The following is a 26,455-nucleotide window of genomic DNA, read 5'->3' on the forward strand; positions in this document are numbered from 1 at the left end:
TTGGATGGCATCACTGACTCGATGGACATGAGTTTGAGTAAGCTCCAAGAGTTGGTGATGGACAGGGAGGCCTGGCGTGCTGCGGTTCACGGGGTCGCAAAAGAGTCGGACACAAGTGAGCGACTGAACTGAACTGAACTGGTCATGTGAGAAACGTTGGTCTATATGTGAACTGTGAGACCTTGAGGGGAACCTGAGCGTGAAGACGGCATTTAGCTTCCTATACTGGGATTCACGTCTGTGCGTGTGTGAAAACGTGACTGTGAGCGTGAGCAACTGAGAGTGTGAGTTGTGTCCAGTGCATCACCTGTAGAGGTGTGGCTTTTCAGGGGAGAGAAGGATCTTTTGAGTGGGTGAGGACTGTCAGCGCCTGAAAGTTGGGTGACGCAGGTGAGCGTGAGCAAGCGTTCACGGACAGTGGCCGAGCGCGTTAGTGCGTGAAGTTGTGAGTGTGCAGGTGACCTCAGGAGGCCACGTTGGCTCGAGCGTGTGTGACCCGTGTAGGAAGGGCGCTGGGGTGAGCGCGTGCCGTTCTGGAAGGTCCTGGAGAGCGGCCTGCGCGGAGTCACGTCTGCGGGGTGTGACGGCGAGAGCGGATGGATTTGGGGGTCCCAGAGTCGGTGGGGGCGTGCAAGAGAGGTGTGCATGTGGAGGGAGGGCGATCCCGGGCGCAGGGCGCCGGCCCTGGTCCGATCCCTGACTCCAGGCCGGGTTTGGCGGGGAGCCGCGCTGGGCTGCAGCCCGCGCGGAGTAGTTGGGGGGGCCTGGGGGCCCAGACGAAGGCCGGGTTTGGCTGCGCGGCGGGCCGGGGAGAGAGGAGCCCTGAATCCGGGGGCGGTCCGGGGCGGGGCCTCGTCTAGGGGGTGGGGCCTCGTCCAGGGGCGGGGCCTCATCCCAGGGGCGGAGCCTCGTCCCGGGGAGCGGGCCCCTGTCCCGAGGGCGGAGCCTAGTCCCGGGGGCGTGGCCTTTCCCCGGGGGGGGGCGGGGCGGGGCGGCCGCAGGGGCGGGGCTGTAGCGGGAGGGGCCGGGGAGGCTAGAGCCGGCCGCGCCGTCCGGAGGTCTCGGCAGGCTGGCGAGCGGGCGGCTGCGGGCGGGCGCCGAGCGAGCGATTGAGCGAGTGGAGCGGGCCGGGCCATGGGGCGGCAGGCGGCGGGCGCGCTGCTGCTGACGCTGCTGCTGCTGCACGGGCTGCTGCTCGCGGTGAGTGTGCGGGGCGGAGAGGCGGGAGGTGCCCCGGGCCCGGCTCGCCGCGCCAGCCAACTTGGCGGGGGCGCCGAGGCTGCGCGGCTGGGGACTCTGGCTCAGGACGGCGGCGCCCGCCAGGGACCCCGGGCTGGCACAGGCCACCGCCACCCTCCTCCATGGCGTTCTCCCGAAGGGCCACCCAGGGCACCCCGCGAGGGTCCGGGGGCTGGACCGGCCCTCGTGGGAGTCCAGTGGGTCTCCTGGCCACGTTGCCGAGTCTCGGAGTCGCGCTAGGCATGGCCCGGCCTTGCCATTCCTGGAGGAGGGGGCGGGGAGGTAGGCAGGCTGAGGAACTTGGAGCAGGGTGGGAACTTGGCTGGGCGAGGACACACCTTTCTGTGCCAACTTGGAACAGGGGCACTCAGTGGTGATGGGGACTCTATCCATCCTCACGGGAACTTTTTTTTTCTTACCACGACGTCTGTCCTCTTGGGGAGCTGGTCACCAGGCAGGCGCAAGTAAAGGACCAGTCTGGACTGAACTGAGTCTTCAGCGAAATACCCACAGGCCCTGGAGTCCCACAGCTCAGGGATTTGAATCAATCTCTGCTCTTCACTGAGCAACTGTGTGACCTCCCAGCAAGCTGTTAACCTCTCTGAGACCAGCCCACATGCCTAAGGGGAACTCAGAATACAGGGCCTCAGAGAGCAGGACTGGGCGGAGTAGGTGCAGAAATGTTTGTTGCTGGGCCAGTTTGTGGTGGACAGTCAGTGGATCTGTCTCCCCAGCTTTCTTCCCAAATCTTCAAGGTGCGGGGGAGGCCTGCTCCTACAGCCCCTTCCCCTGTTCTGAGCTTGGATGGGCCCAAGCCGAGGGAGAGAGGACATTTGTCCCAGATCAGCTCTCAGGACCCAGTGAACCTGAGAAGGGCAGGGCGGGGTCATTGGGCAGGGAGCTGGTGGCAGAGGTGGTTGAGGACACATCTGGGGAGCTGGGCCTGAGTGGTGAACCCACAGAGCCAACCCAGCCTCTTTCAGGTGGTCCCTGAGCCAACCCTGTCCCCTGTTCTCAGAGCCAAGAGAGGGACTTTTCTAAGCTGGCCTGTGTTTATCCAGCGACTGACTCCCTGTCCCCACCTTGCTGGCTTCCTCTCACCTCTGCCCTCCTGAGTCACTCGTTAACCCCTACCCCAAACCTGACCCCTCACCTCTCTTGCCCCACCCCACCCCCAGCACCTCTCCTCCCCAATCCCCATCTGGGCATCTTCCTTAATTTTCTGTCTCAGCCTCTCACCCACAAACATCCATCAGGGCCCATCCAGTGGCTCCCCAGTCCTGACCTGAGGTTACACCTCCCAACACTGACCTTTACTTTTCCAAAAAAGTAGGCACCAGCCTAGCACAAGGAATGTTCCTTTTCTGACCCTTGCCCAACTCTGCCCCCTGATCAGCGGTTCTACTGTGACAGGAGTGGGGATGGCGGGGGGTGGGGGCGGGGAGGAGCTGTTTGCTGTGAGGGGGAGGAATTTCCACAGAAATTCACGGATTGCAGTCACTTGTTCATTCACCACGTCTTCTTTAAGCATTTAAACATTGAAGCGTCTTCTTTAAATATTCCATTACAGAGAGCGGGAGTTCAGGGTTCATTCATTCTGTAGATTCTCGCTAAAGCACCTCCTGTGCACCAGCACACCGTAAACTGGGAGTTTATGGGTGAGCAGAACCAGGCGCTCTCTGCACCTCCCCAGAACCGAGACGGGTGCACAGGCAGCTGTCTGATCCTGTGAGATTACAGTCTCCTCTGCAGCCACGTGGAAATCTTCACGGTCCCACCCAAGGCTGGGGGTCGAAGGACTTCAAAGAGCTTGGTCTCTGGAGTCTTATGATGGACTCAAGTTTGAATCTCACCTCTGCCACTTCCTAGCTGTGTGATCTGGGACAAGTTCTTCTCTCTGAGCCTCAGTGTCCACATCTGTTAAATGGGGGCAAGAAGTCTGTTGTAAGTGTAAAGCAACGGCAGGCTCCTAGCCCTGTGCTCTAGGCAGCCTTGGGCTTCTCCTTGTCTCCTGCCCTTTATCTCTCCTGGCGCCTTTCAGCTCTTGTCTGCACGCCCATAGTGAGTGGGTGAGGGTAGGACAGGGGGAGGGGGAGGTGGTCCTTAAGGAGCTCAGGACCTCACTGGGGGCAGGAGACAGAGGAAGCAGTGGTCTGTGATTAAGCGTGGGAGTAATTTCAGTTCAGAGCAGTGGGGGAGGCTTGCTGGGGGAGGGGGCCAGGCCCCGGTGACTCAGGGCCTGCCTTGGCCTGCTGACCCCCTTCCTTCCTCCTGGGGCCTTAGCCCTTCCTTTCGTGGGGCCAGCCCTGCCAAGAGACAGGATTCTTGAGGGTGATTGTGGTGTTTTCCAGCACTCAGGAGGGAAGTCTCTGAGATACCTGTTTCCTGCCTCCGCTGGGTTGGAGGAACCTCCCCCGCCCTCAGGGCCCGAGTTACCTCAACCCTCCCCTTGACAAAACTGGCTGCCCTGTCCTCCCCCACTTGCTCCAGGTCTGCCACCAGGAGGGGCTTGTGAGTGTGCCCTGGAGTTTTCCAGAGCACGTCTGTCCGCAGAGGGAGGTGGAGGCTGGTGTGGCAGAGATGTATGCCCCCCCCACCCCACCTCACACGTCCCAGGCCGAGCTCCTGGTGTCTGGGGCGTCCTGGCCCCCAGCTGGCTCAGCCTGGGCCTGTTCGCAGGCTGAGCGCAGGCAAGTTGGGATCTGCGGGCCTGAGGCCGGCCCGGGAGATGGATGGAAAGAAGGTGGCAGGAGGTAACTGGGTTTAGGGTTTGCAGCAGTGGGGAGGGTGGTCTGGGGGTTATTACCAGGCCAGATGAAATCACGCAGATATTGTTCACGTTTGTCCATGCCCTCTGTCATCCGCCAGGCATGAAGTTCCTCAACAGATCATCGCATGTTGTCCCCTCAATCAGGACCTCCCTACACTCCCCACATTGCTCACGTCAGAACCCAGCCCCTGACTTAATCTGGCCCCCACAGCCCTTCAGATCTAGCCCCCACCTGCACCCCTCGCCACTGCCTCTCGACTCTCTCCTTCTGCCCCGCTTCGCCCTTGCTCGCTCCCTCCAACCGCACCAGTCTCTGTTTCTGGGCCGTTCCAGACACACTCCCACCTTAGGGCGTTTGCATCTGCCGTTCCTTCTGCCTAGAATGCTTGTCCTGCAGATATCTGTGTGACCCTGTGCCTCGCTCTCTCCAGTCCCCGACTACCCTGCCCACTTCCTCAGCTCTGTTTCTCCTTGTCGCTCTCCGATATGTATTTGTTTACCCGTTTACCTTCCCCGCTCCCCCTGGGTTAATCTTCAAAGGAGCAGAGCCTTCTGTGCTCTTGTTCACTGCTGCTGTATCCTTAACGCCTGGCTGGAGGTAAATACGCAGTAAATACATCTGTTGGATGAGTTAAGCTGGAGCCACTAGTACAGCCCCCATTTTCCAAGCAGAGAAGATTGAGGCAGAGAGAGAGATTGTGTAACTTGCTCCGCCACGGACACACTCTGCTCGGTGGCCCCACGAGCCAGGCTCTGAAACAACATGCGCTGCCTGCGTCCTTGCTTGCTTGGAGCAGGCAGGCAGGCAGTAGGTATTAATAAAACTGCCATCACTGAGGTTGATAAAAGGACTCAGGTCCTGGGTGGTGCGGGGGCTTCCTCGGGCAAGGAAGAACGGGGTCTGGCTTGCGGACAGAGGCACTCAGGATGGATGTGCCGGAGTGTCCCCGGGGCCTCCTGGGGACACCTGTCCTGGCGGGAGCGAGAAAGACTTCACTCTAGGACAGTCATGTGTGGGCTTACCTGTGTGTTCGTAGGTTTGTTAATTAATTTCCCCACCAGTAGTCCCTGAGACCCTACAGTTGAATTAAGCCCAAGGCCTTAAGGCCTCAAGTGGGCCAGGCTGGGCCCTTCTCTGTGTGGAAAGTGAGGGGGAGAATGGCTCAGTGCCCTGCGTGGAGCCCTCACTGGGTTACGCTAGGTGTTCCCCGGGGGGCTGAAGGTGTTGGGTGAGCCTGCAGAGGCCTCAGGGCTGCCTGGCCTTGGGAGGGGAGGGAGGGTGAGGGGCCGCCCAAGATGTGGAAAGATCTGGAGCGATGATTCAGAAGCCACTTGGAGGCCAGGCATGTGGGTTCTGGACCCTCAGACCAGTGGGGGCATGTGGGAAGAACTGACTCCCAGCGCTGGCCGGTTGCCCCCCACCCCAGCCCACTCGCAGCCGTGAGAGCTCAAGCTGGAGGCGGAGGGGCGAACGTGTCCTCGTCCCCTAGCAGCCTCCCAGGGATCTGCGAAGCCCACCTCCCTTGCTTGCGGAACCCACCACTTTTGCTCCCGGGGCCCGCCCTGGCCTTCCCCTCATCTCCCTCCTGCCAGGAAGCAGGAGGTTGGGCTGAGGGTCCCGGCCCTGCTGGAATGTTGCCCTAAGCCCGGTCATGGCCCCTGCGGCCCCCTCCTGCTCCTAGGGCCTGGCTGGGGCTTGCTGGCCGCCCCAGCGCCCAGAGCTGGCTGACTGAAACCCAGAAGAATGTGTGGAACTCACTTCGCGGGGAGCCGCCAGCTTTGCTGCCCAGCCTGGTGGCGTCAGGTCCATGTCAATAGTGGCCTTGAGCAGGGAGTGGCTCATGGCTGCTAGGGGTGGCTGGGCCAGGGGCACCGTCATGAAAGTCCTGGGAACAAGGCAGCTCTTTGAGGCCAGGCCGTGTGGGGCCTTCAAGTCGCAGCCGCCCCTAGGACCCACCCTCCCCTCCTTTCCCTGATGCCCACCTGTGCCAGAGCTGCAGGGATCCCTAGATCACCCCGGGTTGGGGGACCCGTGACATCATGAGAGGTCTTGAGGACCAGCTCCTGGCCATCTGCTGGAGCCCTGTCCCTCAGCCACGGGGGAGGGCACCCCGTTTCTCTGTTGCACTGGATTTTCGGGGGTATCTGGCACACAGAGTCTGGCAGTCTATGTTGATGAATGAATGGACACTGATGTATGCAATTCAGTATTCTGTAACCTGACATCCCTAAGTGTTAGACTCAAAATTCATCGCATAAATACCTATTGAGCATCTTCTAAGTACCTGACCAGGGTACCTGCCGAGGTTGCAGCAAAGAACAAGAGTCCGGTTCTCTCCCCTTGAGTAACTTGCATTGTAGCGAATGCAGGGAGACAGACAATAACTATATATGGCAGGTGGAGATGTGTTTGGAAGAGAGAATACAGTAGGGAAGAGGACAGAGAGTGATCTGCAGATAAGGCTGTGATTCCGAAGGGATCTAGAGGAAGGTGGGGGAGTGGTGGTCACAGAGACCCAGAGGTGTGCTGGATGTATCTGCACAAAACGCTGAGGAACTTCCCAGGTGACGCCTGCCAGCTCAGGAGATACAAGAAACACAGGTTCGATCCCTGGGTCAGGAAGAGTCCTTGGAGGCAGGCATGGCAACCCACTCCAGTATTCTTGCCTGGAGAATGCCGTGGACAGAGGAGCCTGGAGGGCTACAGTCCATAGGGTTGCAAAGAGTTGGCCACGACTGCAGCGACTTTGCACGCACGCATGTGGCGGGAGCAGCATGAGTGAGGGTTGGTAGGCAGGTCAGCCACCAGAAGGGCTCCGGGTTTGCTTCGGGGTGAGAGGAGGCATCCCTCTGGTTGCTATGTGAAGCCAGCGTTGGGCATCAAGGTCAAAAGCAGGGAGGCCCAGCCCTTCAGTGATGCCTTTCGGCGATGGGAGCTTGTACCAGGGAGGTGGGAAGAAGGGGTTGAATCCTGAGTGTATTTTGAAAATAGGATTGACAGGATTTGCCGATGGACTGGGCTTGGGGGGGTGGGAAGGGGACAGAAAGAGAGGCCTTGGATGTCTCCGTAAGTTTTGGCTTGAGCATCGGAAAGATGCAGCTGCCACTAACCGAGGTGGGAGGACTCCCTCAGGAGCAGGCTTGGGAGGAGGATGGAGACCAGCAGGAGATGGAGGGGACCATGGGGGTGGGGACAGTGTTGGACTTGCAGCTAGGGCATCTCCCTGCCCCCGCTCCCAGTTGGACACTTTGCACTGGCCTGTAGGGACAGGGGTGGGGTTCTTGCTGAACAAAGCTACAGACACTGATCCTTGGGAACCCCCCAGCCTAAGTTCAGAGCTTGTATATTTATGTGTTTAGTGAGAATTCACGGTCTTCCCCGCCTGGAATGGAAGTGCCATGAGGGCGGACACTCAGTTTTGCTCACTGCAGCTTGCCTGGTGTTAGGCTGCTGGACGATAGTAGGTGAACGCTTATCAAGTGAATGAATGAATGGCCTTGAAGAAGCCAGCAGGCCAAGAAGACTCAAGCTCCTTAATAGACTTGGGAAGGGGCTGCTCCTGGTCCCTGGACGCAGGAAGACTCTTCTTCCTAGCTGCCGCTCTCAGCTGAGACTTGAAACGTGTAGACAAGCCAGAGCGCCCACCTGGCCATCCTCCCTTGTCTGTGCTCTTGCTGGACTCAGAGCCCCTTTCTCTGGGCAACGTGGTCAAGGGAAATGTGTGGGCTCAGGGCGTCCAGCCTTCGAGTCTTGGCTCACCCCTACCTGGCTGTGTGACCTCGGGCAGGCTCCTTCATCTCTCTGAGCCTCAGGCCTGGCTGTGTGACCTCGGGCAGGTTCCTTCATCTCTCTGAGCCCCAGGTCAGAAATAGGGATCATGATGTCTGCTTCCCAGGTGCTTATGAGACCAAGCAGATGCCTACCTGGAACGCGCGAGTGTTTGACAGTTGGTGGCTGTTTTATTAGCCCAGTTCCTGCTGAGGGCACAGCCGGAGTGCTATTTGACTCGAGGTACCCAGTGCCAAGCCTGACACACCTCCTCCTGATCACAGCTACTGCCATCTCCTGACCCAGAGCCTGCTCTGGGCTTGTTGAATGAATGACCAGGCTAAGGGATCATCCCTGCTCCCTCTGCCTGTCCTTCTCAGTCCCTGAGCCCCGGATGTAGCTGCATCTGATCGGTCACCGGCCCCCCCTTCCCCCACTGAGGCTGCAGCTGCAGGACAGAGTTCACCCTGATTGCTCCTTCCTGGAGGGGAGAAGGAGCGGGGCACGCCCCAGGGTGTGGCCTGGGAAAGGCTGGAGCCTGTGGACGCCTTGTCCCCTTCACAGATGTGTGCAGTTGGTGGGCTCTGAGCGTCAGGAGGTGTGGCCAAGTGGCTCCCATGGGTGCAGAAAGGATGTTCCTGCATCTTAATGGGAATGGTGGAGGGGGGGCTCCCTGGGACTCCATCTCCCACCCCCCACCCCACCCCCGCCCAGACCCACTGGAGGGGGCAGGACCTTGTCCAGGGAGCCCTGGGGAATCCTATAGCAGGTCTGTTGCCAGGGTGGTTGGGGTTGCACAACTTTAAATCTGGCTCCCCTGGCCTCTCAGAAACAGTAGGACTAAAGAGAAGCTCTCCCCACCTCCCTGAGCCTTTAGCCTCGGGCTACTGGGTAGAGACCTGCCCCTTCTACACTGGAGGGGGTTGGGGGGGGCACATCCAGGTGTTTCATTTTTTACTATTGGCATCTTTTCCCCATTCCAGGCTGTGGGGGTGGGGAGACAGGCTGGGGCTGAGCAGGGGGCGGGGGGACTTGAGAGGCGGCCTAAGATGACCCCACAGATGCTCTCCTGGGGTGGGGCTGGGAATTCCCAGCTGCCTCTGGCCCCTTCCCAGCCCACCTCCGAGTGCCTGCCCCCACTTCTCTGTCCCCCCGCCTCCCCAAACTCACCCCCAAAGAGCCAGCCTTGCCTCCCTGCCCCCTCTCCACCGCCCCAGGTCTTGGCTTCCCCTCCTCACCCCAGCTGACTCATCCATCTCCTTGTTTGGCATTTCCAGTTTTCAAATAGTTGGGAACTGGGATCATATCTCTTCTTGGATCCCTCGCTGGGCTAGATGCTCTGAAATTCTGGCCCCATAAATCGCAGCCCCAGTGGCCTCTGTCACTTAACAGCTCTTCTTCCCCTGCTGCCGTTTGCCATGCTGTGACCCTTCGGCCAGAGGAACAGGGACTGATGATTTCCTGAGGACAGACCAGTCTCTGTGCCCCGGGACGTCCAGGGTGCCCTCCCCAGGGACCTCAGTCACCCAGGTCCTCAGCCAGTGCACCTTCTAATTAAAGTTGCCACCCTCTCTTAGCCAAGCCCGGGCTGTCTCCGACATTATCGTATATAATCCAATCCTCACAGCAGTTTTTAATCTTTTTCTAAAGTTTATTTGGCTGCTCTGTGTCTCAGTTGCAGCGTGCAGGCTCTAGTTCCCCAACCAGGGATCAAACCCCGGCCCCCTGCATTGGGAGCGTGGAGTCTTACCCGCTGGACTGCCAGGGTTGTCCCCTCGAAGCAGTCTTTTTGATATTACCATTATTATCTCCATTTTGCAGAAGGGAAAGTTGAGGCACCAAGAGGGGGCATGGCTGGCCCAAATCATTCATTCAGTACATGGCCCAGCTGGGAACAGAGCCCATGTTGTGTGACTCCAGACTTGTTACCCCTTCCAGAGTGGGTCTGGCCTGTTCTGGGGAGAGAGAGGACGATCTGGGAGGGCTGGCATAGTCACGGCAGGCTGCCTGGAGGAGGTGGACCAGACCAGCCTTGGCAGAGGGTACAGCAAGCAGCGTATCTACCATGTGGGCTTATCCAGCTCCTTCCCATTCTCAGACTTCAGTGCCTTTTGCCCCTGGGCCTCCAGCTCAGTTTAGTGACAACATTCCCCAAGGAGGTGGGTTTGACTTTCCTGGGGACTAAGACCCTTTGGAACCCGGATCCTTCTCGATTGGGTCTCAAGCTCCTTTTGAGGTCTGTAGGTTTCCCTGTGTTTGGAGTGCAGTGGATTTTTGCTGAGTGGGGCCTGCTCTGAGCCAACCCTGTGCCCACGTCTCTAGGGACGCAGCTGGGAGCAGAATCTATAGACAAGTCCCAAACTCTGTCGTCTGACCATCTTTGCACAGCAGAGAAATCAAGAATTCATCCATGCATTCACTGATTCACCCATTCAAGACCGACCGTGCGCCAGACATTGTGCTAGTGTCCTGTCTGCATTATCAGCTTTCCTGTGTAGCTGGGATTATGCCTCCATTTCCCAGATGAGAAAAAGCTCAGAGGAGAGCAGTGACTTGCCCAAGATCACACAGCCAGGCGCAGAGGAAGGTGGGCATTGAAGCCAGCTCTGTCGGTCCTGCTGGAAGAGCTTAGCATCGTGGTCCCTACTCTCCAGCAGCTCCGGGTCCTGTTGGAGAGGTAGGGCTCACGAGTCATAATTACCTAGCACAACTCCAGTCTAGACAATAGCAGATTGTCAGGGAAGAAATCAATTTGGCATGAGTTCTCTGGAAAGACTTTCTGGAGGAAGTGGGGCTTTAAGAGCAAGGAGGATTTGGCCAGTGGAGGAGGAAAGCATTCGGGGCAGGGGGCCAGAAGTTGTCCCCATCGTCCCTGGGTTCGCATTGTTGTCCAACGTGTGAGCAGGAAGGCCCCGGCCTGCTGTTGGAATCATTAACGCTGGGAAAGAATGCGAGGAAGTCACCAACATAGCTGAGGTGACATGCCTTCCAGTCCATTGCCTGTGACTGGTCAGATCAGGACGCAAGAGGCCAAGGCCTGGTCTTCAGCTTGGTTGCCAGCCAACTACTGACCCTCTTCCCTGGATCTCACTCTTCCGACCTATGAAATGGGCTCCTTTCTTGCTTTTGGGCCACTTGCCAACTCAGAGGAAGGGGAAGTTGAGTTCTTGGAGAAAACGGTTACCTTGTCCTCAAGCCTTGGTGGTAAAGCCTGGCATCTTACCAATCTCGTGTCTCCCTTCACTGACTCGCTGCCCACACGTGCTGGGCCCTGGGCTAGGAGATGGAGAAGGCTCCCTGCTCCCCTAGACTTTCCTGAGCCTCTCCTGTCCTCCCTTGTGGATCTGGGGTCCCTCCCGCAGTGCTCAGCCCACATCAGTTCAGCTGCGGCTGAGCTAAAATCTAGGGACCCTGTCAATGTCTGTTTAGGGGTCATAGGACTCCTATACTCCTGGCCCTGTCGCTGTGATCCAGGGTGAGTCGTGTAACTTCTCTGAGCCTGATTTCCCCAGATGCAAGCTGGGACTTTTCATTCATTCATTCATTCAGCAAACATTTATGGAGTGCCAGCTCTATGCCCAACCTCGTGTTAGGTATGAACAGCAAGCGTGGTTGGAAGGAGCTTCTAGTTTGATCAGGGAGATTAGTCAATAAAGGGAGGGTCAGCCAATAAAGAGGGCTGCTTTTCAAGGCAGAGTCTTCTACAAGCTCAGGAGCAGCTGTTTAGGGCCACACGACCTCTAGGAGACGTCGGGGGTCTTTGTGACTTTGTCTCTGTCCCCATTTGTTATTCTAGTTATTGTCTGTTTCCCTCCAGGTAGCTTGTGGGAAGAGGGGTCTTGGGGAGACAGCCCCACCCCCCACCCCCCACCTCCGGACTAGGGCAGGGGAGAAGATGCAGAGAGGAGAGCAGGTTGCTTTTGCCCTGAGTCTCAGCTGAGCTCATGGATGTGGGGAACAGCCAGGCTTATTTATACTGAGCCTGGTTATATTGTTTCATTTATTTTTGTCTATTTGTCTGGCTCTGCCAGGTCTTGGTTGGGACACGCAGGATCTTTTAGTTGCAGTGTGCGAACTCTTACTTGCAGCATGTGGGATCTAGTTTCCTGACCAAGGATCGAACCCAGGCCCCCTGCACCAGCAGCATGGCGTCTTAGCCACTGGACCACCGGGGAAGTGCCTGGTTATTTTGCTTCCGGAGAGATGGAAGCTGCCACTGGGGTTCAGCTTTGCGGTCCTGCCGGGCTGCGTGAGAGGAGTAGGGCTGACCCTCCTGTTTCCGCTTTCCATCCTCTTTTCTCCCTCCCCAACTCTTCTGGGGAACCCGAAGGAGGCAGAGATCAGCTCAGGCCTGGATTTGATTTGAAGCAGTGGGAGGAAAAGGGCTTCCCTGGTGGCTCAGGTGGTAAAGAATCCGCCTGCAATGCAAGAGGCCTGGGTTCGATCCCCGGGTCGGGAAGATCCCCTGGAGAAGGGCATGGCAACCCACTCCAGTATTCTTGCCTGGAGAATCCCATGCACAGAGGAGCCTGGCGGGCTACACAGTCCATGGGGTCGCAAGAGTCGGACACAACTGAGTGACTGAGTACCAGCACACAGTGGGAAGAAAGGGTTAAGTTGGCCTGGTTTCTCACCTGGGTGGGAGGAGGTGGAGAGGGGACAAGGACTGGGATGGCTGGGGCAGGAATGTGTGATAAGATCAAAGCTTCCAGCCTGCGGGGGCCTCACCTAGGGGCCTCACCTAGGTTTCACCTGAGTAGTCAAAGGGGATTCTCTGAGTGACCTCCTGGAGGAGGCGGAGTGAAGGTCCCACCCCCCACCCTGCAATACTGCAGGAGCCACCCCCCCGACCCCCACCCACAGGCCTCGGGTGCTGGAAGCCCCAGGGGCCACCTTTACTTGGCACCTCCAGATATGGGGGACACCCTGCCTACCTTCCCCACCTGCTCTCTCACCCCTGGGTTTCTGAGCAGGACTGAGTCTCCTTTACGTGGCCTGCTGTGCTATGTGCTTAGTTGCTCCGTCGTGTCTGACTCTTTTAACCCTGTGGACTGTTGCCCACCAGGCTCCTCTGTCCATGGGGATTCTCCAGTCAAGAATACTATGGTGGGTTGCCATATCCTCCTCCAGGGGAATCTTCCCAACCCAGGGATCGAACCCAGGTCTCCTGCATTGCAGGCGGATTCTTTACCATCTGAGCCACCAAGGAAGCCCATGAATACTGCAGTGGGTAGCCTATCCCTTCTCCAAGGGATCTTCCCAACCCAGGGATAGAACTGGGAAGCCATATGTGCCCCCCGTCAGTGAATTCTGCAGGTGAGGAACTTCCCTGGCGGTCCAGTGGTTAAGACTCCAGGGGCATGAGTTTGGTCTGGGAACTAAGATCCCACATGCCGAGCTAAGAGCACCCCCCAGCCCACCCCTGCCCCCCGCCAAAAAAAATAATTCTGCAGGTTATGCTTTGAGACACTGTCGTGAGCAGGAGGAACAGCCCTGAGTCCTGTCCTGGTTCCTTACTTGTTGCTCTGTGACCCTGGGCTGGTGACTTAACCTCTCTAGCCTTCAGCTATCCACTGGGAATGGTAATAACTGTCTTTGCCAGGTTATAGTGAAGATTAGACTTCGTGTAAATCATCTCCAGCCAGAATAGGCAGTTGGTGTATAACAGGAACTATTATTTTGTGAATTTTCTTTTTCTGCCTTCATGACTGCCCCTGGTACTTCGTCCTGGGTAAACCTTGGGGCTTGGTTTTGTTCAGCCTCTCCCTGTCCTTTGAGGGGGCTCCCAGCCCCAGGTCCATCGTCTTGCCAAATGCTTTCCACTGATGGATCTTCGTGATTTGGGGTGAGGAGCAGGACAAGAGGGGCTCAGAGTGAAGAGGCCCCAGATGCTCCTAAGTGCCCCCTAGGCACCTGCTGGGCCCCCTGCCCTCGTGCCATCAGATTAGGTCTTTCTTATCCCAGTCACCCCTGCCCTGTACCAGGAGCCTCAGTACCCCAGTAGTGTGGCTGGGAAAGTGGCCCCAGAATTCCTCAGGTGGGAAGGGGCCTGGAGCTTCTGGTCGTGGCGGGGTGCAATGCTCTGCCCTGGTTAATGATTACTGTGTGTGTTAAGAGCACGGGGGAGTGGAGGAGTCGGGGGAGGCCCGCCCTCCCAGCTCCTTAACCGCTGGTTGCACCTGAGGTATGTCAGCCGTTGGGAGTCCCCTGCGTGAAGGTAGCAGCCTTGCTCTGAGGCACGTGGGGTGAAGGGAGCAGGCAGCAGGGACTCGGAATCCCAGCTTGACAGGCAGCCTCTGCCCCTGGAGCTCTAGGGACAGACTTAGGGCTCACACAGGCTGGGTGGAACGTGAGCCAACGTATAACCAGCTCCTGGGGTTTGGCATCAGCCGTGTGAGCAGGCCCCATCCAGCACCAAAAACCCCCTCCACTCTTCTTCTCCCGGGCACCGACCCTGCAGAGGTATCCCAGCTAGAAGGTGGCAGATGGTTAGGGCTCTGGGGCCGCTGGGCCTGGGTTCCAGCCCCTCCTCTGCCACCTCCGGGCTCTGTGGCTGGGGGCTCGTCTCTGCACCTTTCTGAGCACCCATTTCCTCATCTGAAACGAGAGAAGACGAAATCCCTACTTTGCAGGTGTCAGTGGGCCAAGGTGTGGGAAGTATTGAGTTTGTAATGAATACCTGGGGAAGAATGATCGCAATCCTTCCAACTATAGTTTTTATTATTAGGAAAAAGTGAAAGTTGAATCCCAGTCTTGGGTAACCAGGGCAACATTTGGCGGCTTTGGGCCAGGGAAAGGAATGGGGAGCTCCTGGGAACACACGTGAGAGAGTCCCCAAGAACACGTATGAGAGAGTGTCCAAGGAACATCCGTGAGCGGGCTGGAAGGTTGTGGAGAAGGGGGCGTCTGTCTACCCCAGGCCCACCTCGGTCCTCCCAGCCCTGCCTCTTCCCTGGGCTGGGTCCCGGGGCTGGCGCCTGCCCAGAGTGGGGGAAGAGGGAGAATTGTTTATTTTGATAACATTAGGGCATTTTCCCCCACTGGCAGCTGCTATTTTGAGCGGTTGAGAGCAGGGACTATGGTTAAATTAGGTAATGTTGCTCCAGAAGGAATGTGTGAAGCAGTCAGGCCGAGGCTGCAGGGAGAGCGCAGTTGGTTCACTCCATATAAAATGAAACTGCAGCTTGGAAAAGAGCAGCGCGGGGCCGCTTTATAAGGCGATGGAGGGGGAGGCTGCTGGACTGCCGCCGGGGCAGTAGAGGCGATGGCCCAAGGCCTCTCTGGGGGAGCCTGGGCTTATGTCCAGAGGCCTGGCTGGCCCAGCAGGGGCCGGCCACGGGGCAGAGGGGCAGGGCTGATGTGTCCTCACCCTAGGTCTCTCTCTCGCTGCCCCCGAGGAGGGGGTACGGGGGCTTGGGGTGGTGTATGCATGGGAAGGATGGATCTTGAATCCTGCTTCTGCCTGGAGCCCAGGTCTTCTGTGCTTGGCCAAGTCTCTCAACCTCGCTGGACCTCAGTGTCCCCGGGGTGAAATAACGGCCCGATCCCCTAGGGAATACATCTTTAAAAGAAAAAGTACAGCTAGCTTTCACTGAGGACTGCTGTGTGCAAAGTGCTGTTCTAGTCCCTTTGTGGTCCGCGTAACCCAGAGGGTGGTCCACGCGCCAGCGGCTTGGGCCTCACCTGGGAGCTTTTTGGGAATTCAGTCTCAGGCCCCACCCAAGCCTATTGAACCTGAGATGGGACGAGATTGGGCGTGCTCAGGGTGGTATGGCCGTAGACTAACTACTGAACCTGAATCTGTACACTAACAAGATCCCCCAGTGAGTCCCCTACGTGTTAAAGATGAAAAAGTTCCACGTGACATGCATTATCTCATTTTATCTTGAAAACCACCCCCATGATGTAGGAGTTCTCATTTGAAAGTTGTGGAAACTGGGAGAGATGGCCAACATAGAAACTCTATCACTGTGGACTCTTTTTCTATTCTCTCCCTTCCCCTCTGTTGGTCTGGACTGGGCCTGGGGAGAGGAATGGGGTGTCCACGCTCTTAGAAGGACTGGAGAATGCCAGGAGCATCCCTCGCCTTTGAGACTCAATCCATGCACCCATGGGGTCAGCTCTGCTGGCCCTGAGCCATCTCTGCAGAGTCACTCCACACTTTCCGTCCTTGGAGGAAGGTGAGAGCAGGAAAGGGTTCTCTGCTGTGTTTGTGGCCACCGCCTGGCAGACTGGGGAGCACGGGGTTAGAATAGGAGCTTCCCTGGCCTCGGTTAGGGTCACCCTTTCTATCACTGGTACTTTTGGGACTGAGTCAGCCTAGCAGCAAATATTTGGAGGAACATCTGTGCACCCAGTTCACTTCAGTTCAGTCGCTCAGTCATGTCCGACTCTTTGCAACCCCATGGACTGCAGCATGCCAGGCCTTTCTGTCCATCACCAACTTCCCAACCCTGGGAAAATATCTTAAATTTCTCCCAATTCTTTAGAGTCTTCATTATACAGGGGGGAAGAAGCATTGCTACAGCTTCCTTTTTTTTTTTTTTTTAATTGATTAACTTGTCATTGGCTGTGCTGGGTCTTCACTGCCGTGCAGTTATTCTCTGGTTGCGGCAAGTGCGGGCTACTCTCTAGCTGTGTACACGGGCTTCTCATTGCAGGGGCTTCTCTTATGGTGGAGCACAAACTCTAGAGCACGGGCTCAGTAGTTGTGGCACACGGGTTTAGTTGCTTCACGCCATGTGGGATATTCCCGGACCAGGGAGGGAACCTGTGGTTGGCCGGCAGATTCTTAACCACTGGACCACGAGGGAAGTACAGTTTAGCAGTTACCATGTTCCACATTCTGTACTAAGCACCTGACTTGCATCACTCTGTTATCTGTTTAATTTCACTTTCAGTTTCCTCTATAAAATAGGGAGCGTGATATTGATCAGATCAGATCAGTCACTCAGTCCTGTCCGACTCTTTGCAACCCCATGAATCGCAGCACGCCAGGCCTCCCTGTCCATCACCAACTCCCTGAGTTCACTCAGACTCACGTCCATCGAGTCAGTGATGCCATCCAGCCATCTCATCCTCTGTCGTCCCCTTCTCCTCCTGCCCCCAATCCCTCCCAGCATCAGAGTCTTTTCCAATGAGTCAACTCTTCGCATGAGGTGGCCAAAGTACTGGAGTTTCAGCTTTAGCATCATTCCTTCCAAAGAAATCCCAGGGCTGATCTCCTTCAGAATGGACTGGTTGGATCTCCTTGCAGTCCAAGGGACTCTCAAGAGTCTTCTCCAACACCACAGTTCAAAAGCATCAATTGTTCGGCGCTCAGCCTTCTTCACAGTCCAACTCTCACATCCATACATGACCACTGGGAAAACCATAGCCTTGACTAGACAGACCTTTGTTGGCAAAGTAATGTCTCTGCTTTTCAATATGCTATCTAGGTTGGTCATAACTTTCCTTCCAAGGAGTAAGCGTCTTTTAATTTCATGGCTGCAGTCACCATCTGCAATGATTTTGGAGCCCAGAAAAATAAAGTCTGACACTGTTTCCACTGTTTCCCCATCTATTTCCCATGAAGTGGTGGGACCGGATGCCACGATCTTCGTTTTCTGAATGTTGAGCTTTAAGCCAACTTTTTCACTCTCCACTTTCACTTTCATCAAGAGGCTTTTGAGTTCCTCTTCACTTTCTGCCATAAGGGTGGTGTTATCTGCATATCTGAGGTTATTGATATTTCTCCCAGCAATCTTGATTCCAGCTTGTGTTTCTATTACCTATATCATGGGGTTGTTAAGAAGGAAATATTTGTCAAGTGTCTGGCGCATAGTATTTGTCAAATAAGTGTAAGACTCTCCTCCCAAAGGTGAGCACTCTCGTTGCCCCATTTTACAGTTGTACAGACTGAGATCCAGAGCAAGGAAGGGACTTGCCCATCAGGATCACAGACTGGGGCAGAGCCGTAAGAAACTGATCCCCCAAACTTCTAAACCACTGTGTTGCTGTTGCCGTTTAGTTGCTAAGTTGTGTCCAACTCTTTGCAGCCCCATGGACTGTAGCCCGCCAGGCTCCTCTGTCCATGGGACTTCCTAGGCAAGAATACTGGAGTGGGTAGTCATTTCCATCTCCAGGGATCTTCCTGACCCAGGGATTGAACCTGGGTCTTCTGCATTGGCAGGTAGATTCTTTACCATCTGAGCCACTAAGGAAGCCTAAGCCACTTATTCAATTCAATTTAGTAAATGTTGTTTATTATCCTCTAGCCTCTGCTTGGTATTGGGAAGTGTCTAAGGGTTAAATATATATATACACATATATAGTTTATCATATATAAATATGGTGGAAAAAACTCAACCTGGTGTTTATCCGCAAAGAACTTTGGTTCTAACAAGAGGGTAGAACCATTTACTCAAATGGCTATGCTGCTGGTACTGCTGCTGCTAAGTCACTTCAGTCGTGTCCGACTCTGTGCAACCTCATAGATGGCAGCCCACCATAATTAAGACCAAATCTCTAGCCCTCTAACAGGTAGAAATTAAGTCCTACAGATGTGTGGTGGAGAAAGATGTCTTTGTGGGGGGTCCAGGAAGACTTCAGAGTGGAGGTGGTAGTTAAGCCAGGCCTTGAAGGATGGATGAGCAGCTTAGATTGGGAGACAGAGGAACAGCATTCTGAGAGGAGGGAACAGCATATGTAGAAGCTCAGAGGCAGGAAGGCGTGCTGTGTGAGAGTGTCGTCCAGGTCTCAGGAGCCTTGGGGGGCTGCGTGGGGTCTGGGGCGATGAAGTGGGAAGGCCAAGCCCAGCTGTATGTCACTGAAGATTCCCAGCGTTCTCAAAGACTTGGCTCCTCAACCACCGAGATTATTCCATCGTCATTCTGCCTTTTCTTTATGTCGAGAAATCAAAGACTTTTATAAATGGCCCGTCTGGTCAGCGTGTGATAACCGGTGTAGCTGACAGAATTCAGGCCAAAAGCAGGAGATTGATGTCTTGATTAACTGGGCAGCCTTATCGCCCACGCACATATGATTTCCCTAAGTCTGTGCCAGGGTTGACAATGACCCTGGATGGGAGTACAATGGAGGGGCCAGACCTGGGTTCTGATTTCTTCTGGGCAGCTCACCCGCTGTGTGGTTTTAGGCAAACCTCAGTTTCCTCCTGTGTCAAATGAAAACCACCCTCCCTCCAGGCTTGGTTTAGGGATTGGTGATGTTGTAAATCTCTACTGCCCGATATGGTGATCGCCAGTCACGTGTAACTGTTTAAGATTTTTTAAAATATAAGATGTTTATTTATTTGGCCGTGTTGAATCTTAGTTGCGACACACAAGATCTCGTGTCACGCGGGATCTTCCGTTGCAGCACGTGGGCTCTCTAGTTGTGGCCTGTGGGCTTAGTTGCTCCGTGGCAGGTGTGATCTTAGTTCCCTGATTAGGGATCGAACCTGCGTCCCCTGCATCGCAAGGCAGACTCTTAACCACTGGACCACTGGGGAAGTCCCTAAATTTCAGTTCAGTCGCTCAGCTGTGTCCGACTCTTTGTGACCCCAAGGACAGCAGCGCACCAGGCTTCCCTATCGATCACCCACTCCTGGAGCTTTCTCAAACTCACGTCCATCAAGTCAGTGATGCCATCCAACCATCTCATCCTCTGTCGTCCCCTTCTCCTCCTGCCTTCAATCTTTCCCAGCATCAGGGTCTTTTCCAATGAGTCAGCTCTTCACATCAGGTGGCCGGATTTAGGTGGCCCTCCATTTAAGACTTAATTCAAGCAAATCAAAGTTTTTCAGTGACACCAGTCTCTCAGTGCACCAGTACATTCCAGGTACTCGGTAGCCACCAGGTGGCTTATGGCAGGAAGGAATCACTGTTGCCCCTTTGGAAGCCCCAGACAGTGGAGGCTTGGGAGACCCCTGGATCCCCTGATGGAGGCAGACAGGATTGCGCCTCTTGCCACGCTGCCATCTCCACCTTCTCCTTAGCACTGGGGAGGTCTCACTCTCCCTTGCCCAAATTTGCATGTCATGCTGGAAAGTTCGTGACTTGGCTCCATCCAGCCCACCCTTCCCCACTCAATTTCCCACCCACTCCCCTCTGCTTAGCTCCCTGTTGAGCTGCTGGCCTCTGGCCCCTCCGCGTCCCGCCTCGGAGGTTCCCACTGCCCGTGGCCGGGGTGGGTAGGGGGAGGAGGCCTCCCCTGGCAGTCCCCAGCTCCCAGTGGAGGTGCCGGCTGCCTGGGCCCCTCAAGCAGGGCGGAGATGATAGTTTGTTGTGACGGGGGCAGTGGGCAGCCTGCCCGCTCTAACGCGCCTGTATCTGGGCGCCAAGCATGCTGTTTGCACTTGGCCGGGCCTCAGGGTCTGGCCTGGTGCCCGCGAAGGCTGGCCTGCTTTGGCACCCCTGGTTACCAAGGCCCATCCTGGGCCTCCGCCTGGTCCGGGACACAGGGAGCTCTTCATGGGCTGGGTCCTGGGGCTGAGTGGGGACAAGGCCAGGCAGGCATAGGCAGGGGGCACGCTCTGGAGGAGGGTCTCTCCAGGTGGTGCAGGTCTGTACATAGCATTCACACCTGTGGGGAGGAGCTTTGGATCAAAGGTGCCCGGAAGAGCTCAAAGTCACCTCCCAGCATCGTCCTCTCGCCCTTGCCCTCCTTTTGCCCCCTCCCTCATCAGCTGGGAGGTGGACCAACAGGCATCGCTGGTCCGTGAGTGCTACGGACAGGGGGCCCCGGCAGGAGATGAAACCTCTCTGAGATCCATGACCAGTCTGGAGGGATCTGGTCTTCAATTGAACAGCTTGCATTCTTTTCTCTTGCTTTATCTCTCCCCATGGAGCTCCGAGGGCAGTAACCCCTGGCCCCTTTGGTGAGAAGGAGGCTTGGAATTCTAGTCCTGCCGCTTACTTCTCCTGTGATCTTGGCACGCCTCTTTGAGTCTCCTGTTCCTCCTCTGGGGAATGGGGATAATCATACCTCACTCTCAGGGCAGTCATGAGGATTAGATAACTGGCCTCCTGAACATTTCCAGAACATTCGAAAGGGGCTTGACAGCTGCTGTTCCCTGTGCTCAGAGAGCTCTTCTTCCGCATATGCAGGCACCAGCTCCCTTCACACATCCGTGCCAGCTTCCCCGATGACCTGCAGCCTCCACCCAGCCGCTCCCTGGCCCCCTCACCCTGCTAGATTTTCCCTTCCAGTACTTTCACTGTTTAACGAGTGCTGGTTTATGATCCAGCTGCTCCGTAAGGGCAGAGAACCTGCTTGGCTCATAGTACCTGCTCTCATGGCAGTCTCTGGTTATCTTCCCTTCTTCTTCCTTCCTGACACCCACTGGCCCTCTTCGTTGGGCCTTTGCTATGTGCCAGGCCCTCCCTGTGCTGAGTGTCACAGCTGAGCTCCGAGAAAGCCACAGGGTTCCCACCACGGCCTTGTCAGTTCCATGTCAGAGATGAGGGGCGAGAGGTACTGCAGTCCGTTACCCAAAGCCTCCCAGCTGGCATGCAGCAGCGCTGGGCCTCCGACCAGGTTAGCCCTAACCCAGAGCTTACATTGTGCCACCTCCTACGTTGGGTTAACAAGATCGGTGCCTTCATCTAAGCTTGGGGCTCAGAATCCGTGTTTGACAGGATTGAATGGATCAGGTTTAGGGATGGCTCTCAATGTTTTGGGGGTCCCCCGTCCAGCCCTCTCTTCTCCTCCTGGGATTGGTCAGTTAAAACTATCCCAGAATGACAGGTGCCCTTTGTCTGGGGAGCCCCAGAGCCCAAGCCGAGGCCCCAGGCGTGGGGCTGGGAGCAGAGTGGGCCAGATCCTGGCTGTCTCTGGCCAGCCGAGCGCTGGTGGACAGGATGTTCCTCCCGCCCCAGGCAGCCGACATTCCTGGTCGGAGGTGGCAGGCAGCGGGAGATTTATCATTTCCGGTAACCCAGTAACCCAAGTCCCTGGGAGGTGAATTCTCCCCGCCAAGGACACGCACCCCCTGGCTTGCCAGCCTGTCTTGCATTTCCTCTTCTGGGCCTGTCTGCCTGGGGCTTGGGACGGGCCGGAGGGGCCAGTTCTTAGTCCCAGGGGTTGAGTCGGGGGTCTCAGGCCTTGATCAGCCCACCACAGAGACCCCGCCTGTCACCGCCTTCCCAGAGTCCTCATCTGTGTGACCTGGACCCCAGCCTCGGGGAGGAGGCATCATGGGTAATGAAGGATCCCCGTGTTAGGAGCCAGGATGGCTGGGTCCTGAGTCTGCCTCGGCCATCAACTTGCAGGGAGGGTTCTTCCTCTCTTCTTCAAGCTGCCACGTCCTCTCTGAGTTACCCAGCACTGCTCTCAGAACTCTACATACGTAGAATCCAGCTGCACTTTGTAACGCCGCCACCGAGGCGACATCACCCAGGTGCGGTCCGGCACAGGTGGTGTGAGCTCCAGCCTCACTAGCACCGGCGGGGCCTCCTTGATGGTCTTACTTTCCCTCTCTGGGCCTCGGTTTCCCCTTCTGATCAGTCAGCCTGTTGGGCTCGGTGATCCGTGACAGCCCAGGACCCAGGGCTCCACTGGAGCCTTATGTGGGTAGGTTTCCTGGAGCCCTTTCCTGGTGGCTCAGACGGGAAAGCGTCTGCCTGCAGTGCGGTGAACCCGGGTTCGATCCCTGGGTCGGGAATATCCCCCGGAGAAGGAAATGGCAACCCACTCCAGTATTCTTGCCTGGAGAATCCCAAAGACAGAGGAGCCTGGCGGGCTACAGTCCATGGGGTCGCAAAGAGTCAGACATGACTGAGCAACTTCTCTTTCTACTTTCTTCTTCCTTGAGCCCTATCTTGCCTGTGAGGGAGCAGAACAGAAGTTATTCTCTCTGGGGTTCTGAGGAGCTCACTCTCGGCGTGTAAGATCTTGGATGGGTAGGAGTAGGAAGGAGCAGAAAGGCAAGAAGTGACACTTGTTACCTGGTGAAATGCCTGACTCTGGGTTAAGCTCTAGGGTTGTCCTGCCGAATCTTCACAGCAGGCTTGTGAGGCGGCCCTTTTTATTCCTGTTCTACAGATGAGGCATCAGAAGCTCAGAGAGGTCAGGTGACTTGCTCAGGGCTGCACAGGTAAGAAGTCGCCAGGCTGGGGGTGTCCAGTCATCTCTAAGTGGTGTGAGGTGGCCTGTGGCCAGCACACAGTTCCTAGGATAGCTTCGATTTATGAATCGAATAATACAATAATAGTCTTGCCAGGGACTTCCCTGGCAGTCCAGTGGTTAAGACTCTGAGCTTCCACCACAGGAGCTGTGGGTTCAATCCATGGCTGGGGAACTAAGACCCTACATGATGTGGAGAGGAGCAAAAAAAAAAAAAAAAAATTAGTCTTTCTGAAACACCGTGAACATGTCCTAGAATATGAAATCCAAACTACATCTCCCAGGCTGCCTCTGACTCCCGGAAGCGGCCCAAGAATCCTTTGCTAAAATGTGCTCCCTGTTTGCTTCGGAAAATATGGTCAGTGGTAATTATGGGTGTGCAGGAGTTCAGAGGAACAAGAGCCACGTGGGCTGCAGCGGACTGAAAGGGCTTGGCACTGAGCTGGGAGTGGATCTGAGGGGGCCGAGAGGGGCCTGGGGTGCGGCCGGGCAAGGCTGAGCTCCCAGGCTCCAAGAAGCCTCCTCGAAGGGCCTGCAACCCCGGCCAGTCGCCAAGAAAACCACGAGACCTCTCCTCAGACCCCCTTCCTAGCCAGCCCCTCCCATCCCTGTCCTGCCAGGGTCTCTGGGGCTCCAGGCTCCAGGCAAGACTTGTTCAACCCACAGACCTTTGCTCCAGCCCCTCTACCCTCAACCCAGACTTCCCTCGGCAACTGGGGAAAGGGCTACGGGGTGGGGCAGCCAGGCCTGCGTCCTGGCCAGTGGGGCCAGTGGGGGCCAGGCACCCTGGGATTCAAGCTGTTGGCCGCAGGAGAACTGAGATGACCCCAGCCAGCCGGCTCCCACCCCTCCTGCTTGCGGGGCCCTTGGCCCCAAGGCCCCAGCAGCTGTCAGCAGGGAAGGGTGACAGAGGAGGGCCAGAGGTGACCTCTCAGCCTGTCCCTCTCTCCCTGCTGGGCCAGGCCCAGAGTTCTTACCAGCTGTTGTCGGCAGCTGCTGAGCTTTGTTCCAGAGCCAGTACTGGGCACCCCCACCCTCTCCAGGACATCTTCCCACCATCCTCCATGGCTGATGACCCTAGGGAGGGGCTGACCTGGGGGACGCGGTCACTTCCCTGAATTTCTTTGATTTCACCAATGACACAAAGGGGTCAAAATAAATGCTCCTATTTTCATGGAAAAGAAAACAGTCCCAGAGAGGCCAAGAGACTTGCTCAAAGCCACACAGCTACTGAATAGCTGCACTCAGCCGCCTGGCTCCCAGCTCAGTGCTCACTTCGCTGCCTTTTGGAGTTGGGGGGAGTGCTTTTGTGCAGGATGCTAGAGACCTCAGGATTCCTGGGCTTGATTCCCAGCTTGGCTGCTTCGTAGTTTTAGGACCCCAGGCCAGCTCGTGAACCACTTGGAGTGGAACTCGTATTTTCTTGCTTGTAAAACAATAACAGGACCTACTGCTTGGGAGTGTTTGGCAGATTAAATGAGATAATCAATGTAAAGTACTTAGCATAAGGCCTGGCATGGGCCAAGTGCCCAAAATGAGATCTGGCAGTATTATCACCAAAGAGTATTAGCCACCTGTGTACTTAGCACTGTGGGTGGTTCTGTAGGGGTTCCAGACACAGTCCATAAATATTTATATCAGCCAATAAATATTTATTTGGCACCTACTGTGTGCCAGGTGCTCGGAAAAAAAGAGCAGTAACAAAGCAGAAAAGATTCCCACTCTGCTTACCTTCTCCCCTACATGGTAGCTGGGGAGACACAACTTCCTTTTAACCACAGAAGCCTCCAGGTACTTCTACACGTACTGGTGGTATTATCCACATTTTGCAGATGAGAAAACTACAAAAATGCAGAAAGGGCAGACTGAGAAGATCAGTAGCTGACCAGAGGCCAGGACCCAGCTCTTCCAAGGGGCTTAGGCAGTGGCCCCCTGAGGGCTTCCTGGAGGAGGAGGCACTTGTAGGGCATCCCTCGGGGCCTTAAGGCCTGGCCAAAGAGGTTGGGACCCAGCCACCACAGTCTGAGCAGCAACAATTTCAGGAAGGTCTTGTGGAGGTCACGGCCTCTCGATCCCCAGGAATGAGGCCCAGCCAGAGCTGTAAAAATACCCCCATGCAGCCCAGAATAGCCCCTATTGTCTTGGCCTGCACCTGGGGGAGTCCAGAAGACTCCTGAAGGGATGCTGATCTTGGAGGTGGGGGAGAAGGAGGAGTTCTTCGAGCACTTCCCTATATGGTGCGGGTGGTGTTTCTGCAAAGACTTTTCCACTTGGCTCCTGCAGGAAGGCCTGCCTTGTGGAAAGGGTGGAGCAGCTGCCTGGACTCTTGCGTGAGCAACGTGCAGCCAAGGGGGTGCCTGGCGGGTGGGGGACTCCCAGAGAGGGCCGGGTGCCCAAGTGAAGATGCTCCTTTGTGCCCCAGGGATGTGTGTGCTTTGGCCCACGGGGGCCCTCCGCTGTGGGCGGGCCTAGCCAGGTCCCCTGTCCCGGGCCTCCTGGCACCCTCCCCTGCTCTGGCTATTTTGGGCACTGTGTTCAGGGATGGGGAGGGACGGGTAATCCTGCCCAGACCGAGGATGCTGGGGGCGCTCCCTGGACCTCCATTCCAGCTTCTCGCATCTTTGATCACTATAGCCTCTGCCCCTGGCCTCAGCTTCAAAGGGTCGTGGTCAGTTGATGCTGGTCCCACCGTCAAGGACAAAGAAGGGTACCAGATAACAGATAAACCTTTTCCCTCGGGACATTCATGGTCTCAGCATCTGGAATAGTCGTGCTTCTTCTAAGCAACAGGTTTGTTTTCACCTCCTGGGACGCGGAATCCAAGGACTGGTCAGATTTCCTTCTTCCCGCTGGCCACTGGAAAACTTAGAACCAAATCCGTCGTCACTTTCCCAGACACACTTTCTTCCTCTTCACTCCCTCCCGTTCAGCCCTGTCTGCTGCACCCAGGTTTTTTTTACGCACGTTGAGTTGGTTTTTCTCTTGCTGTCTTGTGTACATCTTTGTAAGCTGCTTTGAGTCTTTCTGGAACAGGGTGAGGGGGAGGTATAAACAGATAGACGATGATAATGAACATGGTAACCCTTTGCTGGTCAGTTCCCTGAAGTCTGTGCCTTCTGACTGGTTCTCACTTTGTAATTCCCTGTGCGAGCCCCGCCCTCTATGCTGGGGGGAGTCACAGTCCAGAATTTTAGGAATCCTAACATCTCTGGATCTTGATGTCATAAAATGACAAAGCCAGAAGGAACGTCTGGGATCGTCTAAGCTGAAAATTTTTAAACTTATTATGAAGCAGTGAAACCCTTGTTTCTATTAAAATAATAGTGGTATGCTGCAGGCTAAGTTGCTTCAGTCGTAACTCTTTGCGCCCCTATGGATGGTAGCCTGCTAGGCTCCTCTGTCTATGGGCAGTCTCCAGGCAAGAATACTGGAGTGGGTTGCCATGATATGGGTTAGATCTCTGGGTTGGGAAGACCCCCCCGGAGAAAGGAGGGCTACAGTCCACGGGGTCGCAAAGAGTCAGACATGACTGGGTGACTAAGCACCTAGCACCTCCTGGGCAAAATAATAGTATT

The 26,455-nt window shown here is 56.1% G+C and overlaps 1 protein-coding gene across 9 annotated transcripts in view; it reads left to right on the forward strand.

Moving 5' to 3' along the window:
- The first annotated feature begins 1,036 nt into the window (after nucleotides 1-1,036).
- The window catches only part of HSPG2 (heparan sulfate proteoglycan 2), a 110,109-nt gene continuing 84,690 nt past the window's right edge, over nucleotides 1,037-26,455 (forward strand). For 8 of the 9 annotated variants that reach the window (XM_061394011.1, XM_061394021.1, XM_061394038.1 and 5 more), the window contains exon 1: nucleotides 1,040-1,200. In XM_061394011.1, coding sequence (XP_061249995.1) covers nucleotides 1,135-1,200 — 66 coding nt within the window. In that variant the 5' untranslated portion in view covers nucleotides 1,040-1,134. Of the gene's footprint in view, nucleotides 1,201-26,455 lie in introns of all 9 variants that reach the window. The other variant, XM_061394059.1, reaches the window with a different exon arrangement.

The sequence above is a fragment of the Bos javanicus genome, chromosome 2, assembly GCF_032452875.1.
Source record: "Bos javanicus breed banteng chromosome 2, ARS-OSU_banteng_1.0, whole genome shotgun sequence".
Lineage (NCBI taxonomy): Eukaryota > Metazoa > Chordata > Mammalia > Artiodactyla > Bovidae > Bos > Bos javanicus.